This window comes from Gavialis gangeticus, unplaced genomic scaffold (assembly GCF_001723915.1).
Source record: "Gavialis gangeticus isolate Ggan-Ray unplaced genomic scaffold, GavGan_comp1, whole genome shotgun sequence".
NCBI classification, from domain to species: domain Eukaryota; kingdom Metazoa; phylum Chordata; order Crocodylia; family Gavialidae; genus Gavialis; species Gavialis gangeticus.
In genome coordinates this window covers 107,888,736-107,899,299 of record NW_017728992.1, presented here as the reverse complement: position 1 = coordinate 107,899,299, position 10,564 = coordinate 107,888,736, and the positions used below count along the sequence as shown (strand labels likewise).

Genomic DNA, 10,564 nt, shown 5'->3' with positions numbered 1-10,564 from the left:
AGGTCCCTTCTGACCCTACTAACTATGAAACTATGAAATAAAATAAGAAGTAAAATAAGATTATCACCAGCTGTGTGCTTTTGAAGTTGCATTTAAGTTTCAGTTACATGATTTCTATGTGGTTAAAATCAAATTCAGGGTGCTTCCTTATAGTAAATATTTCTGAGTTATAGAAATCTATCCAGGAATTCATATTTAATGGCCATATAGCTCTTCTCCTGGAGCAGAATTGACATTCACAGGTCTCTAATGATGGAATTAAAGGAAATGAGTTTATTGTCCATTTTCTTTAAAACAGACTAAAATTTGATTAAAGTAAAAGTTTATTTCTGGGTCCAGAAATTTGGTGGCAGAAGAACAGTGGCACTACCCTGAGGGGCCCTAAGACAGGGATTAGGGCCAAGAGTGACGCTCAGGGAATAGGAGTCGCCGGGGCAGCACTGCAAGCAGCAGTATAGCCAGGAAGACGTGGCATAGCAGCAGGGACAGTCGAATGTCCCAAAGGGACCTAGGACAGGGCAAGGTCATTAGGAGCCCTGCAGACAAGGAGAGTCCAAGAGGGAACATCGGAGGGTGAGCCAATCAACCAAGTGGCTGTCTTAAAGGCTGATGCACTTCCTAGCGGGTATCCACCTTCCTGACACCCCAGCCATGCAACTGACCTGTAAGGGACTACAAGAGGAAGCCCCACCACTGAAAGGAAGGCCCAAGTTGTGGCAGGTGAGTTTTGGGGTTTCCCTCAGGGAGAACGTGAGTCCTCACCAAGACTGCAGGAACAAATACTGCAGCCAACCCCAGGCACACGCTTCAAGGCAGCAAGGGAATGCCTATACAAGACCAGGAAGGCACAGGGTGAAATGGCAGAGACAATGCTTTCATAAATGGAAAAGGGTTGAATTGTTTATATAAGTATAAATAAGATGTTTTATAAGCTGGCATGCATTCTGGTAACAGGATTAAGAAACTAAAAAGAAACTATTTTAAAGGATTAAAAGTGTTAAACTATGCATAGTATTACACTAGACTTGTGACTGTATTTTCGGCATCATTAAGTTGGAAAGGGTTGACTGTAATGTGCTCTATCTTTGTGACATGGCTACTAGGGCTGTGTGAAACAGCACCATTTCATTTCGACTTCCATTTTGCCATTTTGATGGGACAGTGTTTCATTTTGAGTTTCATTTAGTTTCGAAACTGTTTTGCAGTTTTGATGTTTCCCCTGTAGGTTATAATGGGGAAGCACATAACTGCCTATAACTTTGCCATTTTTTGGCAGATTTAAATGAAAACAGCAGGAATAGTAGCCCCTCCTGAGGGCATGAAGTGTGTCAAGTTTCAAGGAGATAGGTGCAGGGGTTTCTGGGAAACTGCACCTCAAAATCTTGAAATTAAAACTCATGTCACTTTTAAGTGTGAAGGCACAGGGGGGACATGGTAGCTCCTGCTAAGGCCACAAAGCCTGCTAAGTTTCAAGGAGGTAGGTGCAGGGGTTTCTGGGACACTATATAGCTTAAGCTGCTGCCAAGCAAAACTCGTGTTGTGTGCGTGTTAAGGTGCAGAGGGGGTGAAAACAGCAGGCGTGGTAGCCCTTGCTGAGGCCATGAAGCCTTTCAGGTTTCAAGAAGATAGGTGCAGGGGTTTTTGGGAAACTGCACCTCAAGCTGATGAGCAAAACTCGTGGGGTGTGTGTGAGAGAGAGAGAGAAAGGCATGCCTTTATTAGCGCTGGGGCCTCTACAAGACATAGCAGTGTGCCCCAATGAGGCTTCCTTCTCCCCCTACAGCCTCAGTCTGGTCCACCACTTTAAATAACAACAGGAAAAATAATAAGTTAGCACTAACACAGTAGCACCAGCAGCTTCTCAGGCAGCCAAACTGTGACAGGGCCTTTCTTTCCTCTCCTGCATATAAATGTATGTGTGTCTCTGTCTTCCTATATAAATTGCATAGTATAATATGCAATATAATTATGAAACTGAAAAGGATAAATCAATGAATATAATAATAAAAAAGAGTCTAGAAAGAAAGCTAAAGGTATTACAGAACCCCACTTGCTAGGCTAGCAAGTAAGAAATCAATAGTAGTAGTAGCCTTTGTTGTCTAATGCTCCTGAGCTTCTGGAAGATAGCTCAGTAACTGACCTGAAGGCAGAAAGCAGGCCAGTTGAAACAATGCTGCCTTTTATTCTGTTTTTCCATCCCTCCCGCAGAGCACTGGGATTGGAAGGGACCTCAGGGAAGGATCACAGTAACTGGACAGCTACACAGTCTACCTGACAGCAGTCCTTTCTCCCTTTTCCCTCTCCTTCTCCTTACTTTCTGTTTCCCTGCAGGCAAGCCCAGCTTCAGCTTTGAAACTCAAAATGCTTAGAAACTTTCTAAATGTTCCGACTGCCCTTGTTTTGTTTCTAGGCTGTTTCAAAGCCCTTGATTTCATTTCAATTTCACTGTTTTGAGCTTGAAACAAGTCAAAACAGTGTCGAAACAAAACAGCCGGTGAAATTTTGCACAGCCTTAGTGGCTACAGTTGTGTCTAAAATAGAAGGATCATAGGAACTACTGTTAGCCTCAAGTACTTTATACAGATGTTATGAAGAGTTGGTAGTAGACTAAGTTTCTTTTTTTTGAGAGAGAGAATCTGCAAATATCCTAGTTAAACTTGATTTAAGGTTAAGCTTTTTTTTTTTTTATTTGCTACCCTGTTTATGTTAACTTGGATTTAAATTTTCTGTTGTCCTAAATTCAACTCGATCTATTCTTTCATATTTGGTACATTTGGTGAACTTGGTCTTGCCAGCTTTGTTATATCTGTTGCTTACTTCAATACATTTTCAAAGCTGAGGATTCTAAAATAGAATTTCTTTATTATGCCTAGTTTGTTTTATTCACACACATTTGTACACAGGACCATTGTAATTATCCCAAACACAAACTTTAGAAACTCCAGAAAATTAATCATAACACTTTTTTTTTAAAGAAATCCAAATGTTACGGTTTGCAAATATACTTTTAGAATATTCAAACAATCTTAACTCTGCTTGGCAGTATTGTTATACGAGAAGGGGACAAAAAAAACAGACCATTAAACTACCCTTAAAAATCAGTGGTATCGGTGGGAGAGCTACTGGAGCTTTTGAGCAAATGGCTACAGCAGAACTCCTTAAGTTTACACTATTTAAAATTCAAACATTAAATGTTAAAATGCCTTCAGGGTAACTGTCTGATATTTGTTTGGTATCCCTAGTGGCAGAGTAAGCATTGTCTGGACACCTTAACCAGTCCATTTCCATGCCTCTATTTCAATTTTGTGAAAGTTTAATATTACCTTTGAACTTCTTGGATTTGTAATCTCACTCCTGGTGCAAATACTTTAAAATACAAAAGCTGCATTTTATTGTCATTGCTCCTGTTTTCAAATAAAAACAAACAAGCTATGAGACATCAGCCAGTCTTATGCTAAGAAACAAGGAACTCAGGAACAAGAATTGTACAAGAGAGTATCATGTCAAGAAAGTTGTCACTCTTCGTTATAGTTCATGCAATGGGATGGGAATCAAACATTTAAGCTTAAGCTTCAAATACAGAATAACATGGAACACACATAAATAGTGGTGGTTTGGAAGGGCTGCAGTGTCAGGCATTTCATTTGTGCCAGGAGAAAAGCCTTTCTTCCAGTACAAAAATGGAGTGTACAGTCCTTCAAGACATTTGTAACAGGGTGAGGAATTCACCTTGTCACGAGATGCCAAAGAGGCAAAGAACAAAGGAATACTTACTGCACCGGTGAGCCTGGCCAAAAGCCACGTCGAGATCCCTGGATGCTAATTAGCCTGATCAGCTGGGAGAGCCAGCTAGGCAGCAAATGGGACGTTGAAGCTGGCTCGCTGCTGATTGGCGCAGGGGAATTAAAAGGAGAGCTGAGCAGGCAGTCGGCATTGGCCAGGGAGAAAAGAATCTCCAGGAAGAAACTCAAGGGAATGCGAGGAGACGGCGATGAGGGGCTGAACAAGGGGATTCGGGAGAGAGAGGCCTGAAGACTGACTTACCTGCAGAGGCAGGGAAACGAGGCAGCTGCAATGTTCAAACCGGTGAGTTCGAGTCTGACAGGTGCAGGCAGCCACTCCAGGGACCTGGAGGAAAGAAGAGGCGGGACCGAGTGTTTGAGTGAATTTAAGGTGTCTGCCTCCTGTGACTCCGCCCTGAAGAATAAGGGCAAAGGCGAACTGCAGGACAGTCGGCTTGGGACCCGTGCGGGGAAGAATGGGGTAAGTGACCAGGGACCAGAAACCGGCCACCTAAAGGCTTATAAAGGTAGGCTGGAGGCTGAGACTCCCACAGAGGAGAACAGATATGAATGAAAACATAACATCATGTATGGTGAGGGCAGGGGATGGGGGTGCTGGAGCCCTGTGAAGAGGAGCCAGCCTTGTAAGTCAGTGTAACATCAACCCCTCTCATAGGACTGTATACATTTTTGGTTCCTTCCTTTTCTATCTAAGTTGTGGCAGGCAAGATCAAGGAGACTATCTGGTCCAGCATGAGAGAGACCACAGTTTTACTTTGGGAGGATGTATCGAATTTTCCACATTTCTTATGGAAGATAACTCGCTATTATGCAAGAAGGTTAGATTCATATCAACCAGGATGAATTCCCTCCTCCTGATCCAACTTGAATGGATATATATCCATCCTTCTGAGTTTTGGAGACACCCGTTACCCCACAATCCTCTACTCTCTCTCCATTCCTCCAAGGGAATGGAGCTGGAGTATTGGCCTGTAGCAGGAATCCTCCTGGGCCCTCAAGAGGGTTGCTGCTGAGGAGAATGGCTACCAGGTAATTCCCTCCCCCCACACCCCACTGCCTTTCCCCTCAGGTCTCCTGTACTGCTTACCACCTCGCCTCCCCTCCAGGGTAGAGCTGCAGCCTGAGGGGAGCAGTGGCAATGGGAGTAGGTGAGGGCAGTGAGTCCCTTCCCCTCTGCCTCCTCCTGTCCATTACTCCTGGTGCAGTCTCGCCATCTAGCTCTGCCCTCCTGTGCTGGTCCAGCCAGGCTGCAGCCCTGTGCCCGCTGTGGATGCACAAATCTGGAGGGGGCCCCTGACACATTCCCTGTGGCTCCCCGATGCATCATCTATACCTACCCCTGCCCCCCACCCCCTTTGACTCTACCTGCAGGAGCTGCTTTCTATGCTGCCTGCCTGTTATGTGCATGTGTGCATGCACATGACACCCCCTGCCTGATTGTCCTCATCCTGCTTCTTGCAGCCCCTTGCAGGCTTGAACTCTGCCAGCTTGCAAGGGGAAACCTGTGGTTTTCTGTTTTTCTCTTTAAAGGAAAAAATCCATGATTTTTCCATGTTTTTTCCATGATTATTTGCCACCCTTCCATATATTCTTGTGACCCACTTTTGGGTTGTGACCAATGGGTTGAGAAACAAACACTGGTGTAGATGATCAAGGGGACATTCTAAGTAAGCAGCAGGACGGGCAAGCACACAGTGCTTGCTCACAGGGGTGAGTAAAAGAAGGAAATACAGGGAGGAGAGGTTTGCCCTGGTACAGCACGTGATCTAAACACAAGAGTGATAAGAAAAAATTGAGATTTGAGTACAGCCTAGAAGGCTAAGATAATTAGGCAAGTTATCACACTGGATCATAAGCAAGTAGGGCTGGAAGGAACCTTACAAGGTCATCTAGTTCAGCCCACTGCTCAAGGCAGGATCAACTCTAACTAAACCCATCCAGCCATATGTCGGTCTAACCTGCTTCTGCAAGTTTACATGCATAGAGATTCCACAACTTCTTTAGGTAGCCTGTTCCAATGCCTGGCCACTTTGCATCAGAAAGTTCCTTTTAATTTCCAACCTAAATTTCCCCTGCTGCAGCTTGAAGCCATTGCTCCTAGTCCTGTACCCATTAACATCTCTAGAGAGAGAGAGAGTTAACTATGTTAGTCTGAAGTCAGGCAGGGTGGCACCTTGGTGGCTCTAGTCAAAATAGTGAGTGAGAAAGGGTGGTATGTATATATATGTGTGTATATACATGTATATACATATATATATACATATATGTGTGTGTGTGTATATATATAATCTTATCAAGCTCTACTGCAAACCCCAACATTTTTGTACCTTGATATTTTCTACTTAGGCTACAATAACCAGTCTGTCAATAATCACCTTTTTCTTCTCCTATATATATGTACCCATTAGCGTCTCTAGAGAGAGATAGTTAACTATGTTAGTCTGAAGTCAGGCAGAAAGCAGGGCAGGGTGGCACCTTGGTGGCTCTAGTCAAAGTAGCGCATGAGAAAGGGTGGAGAGAATGAAATAATGCCAACTTTCCAAATGATATTTTTTTATTTTTAAATCTAAGTAACTTCCATATAATATGTAGATGAAAAAGCAAACACATTTTCTAACTCAGCTAAAACACATGCAATTGATAATAAACACTATCAATACACAGGTGAAGACTCGGCAAAAAGCAAATAAAATAGCAAATTCAATAAAATTGCACAATTTTATTGAAAATACATTAGAATGGGGCGAATAGTTGTCTAAAATATTTGTTATAACAAAATACTAACATTTTACTATATTTATATTATAGTTTCAGCTACCTGAAATGTGTACATTAAATCCCAATTTTCTTTTTTGTGTACGGAACATTTTGATTTATTTCTTTTTACTGCATAGCCATATCGTGTTAGGATAATATCTCATTCCAGCTGATACATTAAAAAAGTATTAATTCTGGTTTTAAAAAATGCTTTGAGATGTTGGTGACAATCTTAATGGCCAAAGGTATGATAATACTTGATTATGGAAATGGGCCATGGCAGTTTTCCATGGCATAGGACATGGGAGGCTACTGGTCTACCCATTAGAAACAGACTTGTACATTTAACTTGGGGGGGTAAATTCTGCAACTTTTGTTCATACTGTCTAATATTTACTAATGCAGGTAGGTATATTAAAGCCAAGTGTCACTCAATTAAATATTTGTAGAATCATGTCTTTCTTTCTTTTAACTAAGGAGTTTTTTTTAACTGTCTTTGTTCAGAGTGTCTTGTAACTGAGATGAAGCCTCAGAATTCCATTATCTAGCCAATAAAATTAATATTGTAAGTGGGAGAGGAGGTAGGAAATATGCATCTTGACTACAAAAGGAGTGCAAATACAGAGGAAGCTTCGATTTCCATTGATCTGTTGTTGAAGTAAAAGCAACTGACAGGCTCCAAGGATGATCTTTATTCCTCCTCCAGAGGAAAGGAGACCTTTTGAAGTAAGCTAATGTAATTGATTGCATCAACAAAAGCTGGTAAACTTAAAATCAGTCACTATAATAAAATAATGGTGTAAATGCTTCACGCAAGCAACAAGATGGTCAGAAAATTATAAAATAAAAACGAAAAAAGTGGAGAAAATTAATTAGCATATTAAAAATGAATCTACAAGAAAGTTACAAAACAGGCATCAAAATGGTTCCTTTTTGTCAATTCTTCTTTCGCTTGTTTTAAAACTGATTTCATAACAAAAATATAATTTAATCTCCTGACCTGTACAAGTGAGATATGAGAATTCTTAACATAGTAACTTTCTTGAACATCACACAGTTTACAAAATAAGCTCAGAATATTTTAACTTTTGAGGGTATTTTTATCAGTGATAATGTCGGTAAGATATATCCCATCAAAATTGAAACAAAAATAATAGTCAAAAAAACTGTTAGCGCTACCCAAGGATTTATGTAGCTTTTTGGGAGGGCACCATAGACATAGACACAGAAAAATGTAGACAATTCACAATAACTGTAAAATTTGTCCACTACAATAGCTTTAAAGACATATAATCCATTATACTGTGAAAAAATTATTTTGTTTTTTGTTTTTCCACCAAGAACTTGATACTTGGCTGAAGGCGATACTAATTTAGGTCCATTGGGATTCTCACAGTTTACGTAATTCTTTCTATTCCACGCAGTATTTGGGTCTGGAGAATCTTGTTCTTTTAGCAAAGAGGTCCAATTCTGAGGTTGAGAGATGCAATCAGCTTCTGCAGCTGTCAAGAGATAATCATAATTATGAATTCCATTTACTTCAAAAATAACAAAATCAACAGAAACGTACTCCACAAATTCACTGTTTTCCCATAACTCAAGAACTGGCAACCAAGGATCATCGTGATATACCAGAAGAGGACATCCCAGCTTCTCATAATCGTATTGAAGTTGAAGGTCGCTTTGCTCCAAGTTTTGTCTGGCAAGAAATTCTGGGTCATATATATCATGGCTGACTACGTAAGTGAAATTATTTTGTAGTAAGTCTTGATGAAAGAGTTCTTTGCTGCAAGCAGTTGCATTTTTAAAAAGTCTAATCTGTTTTGTAGGTGGACAACCTACATTAATAAATGCAGACAAAGGAAGTATGTCAACACAAAAAACACCTTTCTTGGGAGCATCCACATTGAGGATAGACACGCCGCCTTCATGTAAGTCAGCCCAGAAATGTGGCTCTGCCATGTCAGAGAAGCATTGCTGCATCAGCAGTATGCTTAAACTGTACTTGGTATTCCCATCATCTGTGTACCCATCCTGTACCACATGTGCCTGGAAACTCAGCACATGGGGGTTGCTCACAGTCACCAGAGGAAAGGCCCCAGTACCACGTTTGGGTACAAAAGTGGCAGTGAAGTTAAGCCTCTGGTACATATCAATGTGAAAAATCTTGTTGTGAAAGGGGCCGCTAAGGACCTCCAGTATGCAATACTGCATGGGTTGTAACTTGTTCATGAGCAATGACTGCATATTATAGGTGCATTTCTGGAAGTTATATATGTGGGAATCATTGTTATGGATGGGTCTGAGCAATGTCAGTATTCCTGTCCTTTCAAACAGCAACACACAACAGCCTACATCTGTGGTGTTCATTGTTTCTGTAAGTACCATGGAAGTGGAAAACATGCCAAGAACGCCATAGAACAGCTGGTTCTCCTGGGTTAAGACTGCAATCTCAGAGGTGCTAATGGCTACATGGAATAGAGAAGTATTAGGGAGAGAAGTGCCTGGAAACTCATCTGTGGGCAGAATAGTCACTGCTTCTGTAATCAGGCCATTGTTGAAGGAAAGCATCAAGGTACCCTTGGTCCAGAGGATGATGTAGCCCCTCAGGCTAGGGTGCTGGATATTCTGGATAGAAGTGTCCTCTTTGGAAACCAGCTGGAAGACTGTGGAACTGCGATAAACCTCATGGCTCCTCTTCCAGTTAATGTATATAAAATAAGCCCCTGGTCCTTTTCCTTCATCCTCTTGGGTATTGTTGATTAGTAACCCAGTAACAGAGAGGGAAATAAAATTATAGACACCAAGCAGCACATGTTGCAGAACTGATTTTACCTTCATAAGTCTAAAAGTGAAACCCCCATTTTCTGACAGGAAGATTTGGCTCTCGGAGACTGAATGCCCAGTTGCATAGGCAAAAAGAGTCATGCTGACATTGTCACAGAACGGGTCCTGCCAGGAGAAGCAGCAGTACGTGTTGGAGAGGTCAGTGACTGGGGAATGGATCCCCTCTGCTGGTTGCCATTTCTCCTCATCTGCAAAGATATAGAGATAGACCCTACCATTTATCACCATTGCTATCTGATTTTGCTTCACAAAGGTGGCAGCACTGACTAAGGCTGTTGGACTCACTAAGTCGCTGGGGATGGAAAGTGGTAGGAGGCTGCTCTCAAAGCCATCTTTGCTGAAGAAAACTCTCTCCCCCAAATACAGGGCTGGACCAGGACCTCCCCAGAGGTTCTCATCTGTACATGGGTGTTGCAGAAGGCGGGGCTCGTCAGCAGTGAACTGAAGGACAGTGCCCGACACCTGCTTCTGAGAAAGGGAGAGTTTAACTGAGAACGACTCCCTCCAATTGCAAACAGAGCAGAGATCTCCAACTATAAGGTACATCAACAGCCAGAGTGGGACCAGCCAATAATTTTGCATTTTTTGTGCGGTCACTTGAGCCACTTCCTCTGATCTTTTTGGCCTTCAGGTAGGTGCTCTTGTTTCCTGTGGACAACAGCCCGCAATGGCTGCTGTCACTTCTCACGTCCTCCTGTGAGAAGATGGAAAGAAGTTCCGAGTGGCAGTTGGTGTCTGGGCCGGACTGTGGGTTGTATATGGCTGTTGCTCTGTGTGTTTCTGTCACAGCCTCAGTCTTTTATAACTGATGTCTTAGGCTCATGATTCCATGACTAATTTTACATTATCAGTAATGACTTTTCATTTAAACAGTGTGTACTTCTCTCCCCTGCTCATCGTGTAGTTCCTCCCTCACATTTCTCTCATCACTGGAGGACCACTTCAGCTAGAGATCAGTTCCTAATGTGATCTACCTTGGGGTTTTTTAGGGCTCAGCATAGTTTCAGAGCCCTTAGGGATGCAATGACCCTCCAAATTGGCTGTTAAGTCTCAGCCCTCCATATTGGGTAGAGCCCCAAATGATCAATAGCATCCCATGCCCTTCCTAAACAGTGGACCCCTCTGAGACCAGTTGCACCTCATGCGGCCTGTTTTCA

General features: G+C 42.2%; 1 protein-coding gene across 1 annotated transcript; it reads right to left on the bottom strand.

The window, feature by feature from the left end:
- Positions 1-7,631: 7,631 nt before the first annotated feature.
- CATSPERD (cation channel sperm associated auxiliary subunit delta) lies at positions 7,632-10,249 on the bottom strand. Its single transcript, XM_019518921.1, has one exon. It carries the CDS (start codon positions 9,987-9,989, stop codon positions 7,632-7,634), a length of 2,358 nt encoding a protein of 785 aa, XP_019374466.1. The 5' UTR covers positions 9,990-10,249.
- Between the last annotated feature and the right edge of the window lie 315 nt (positions 10,250-10,564).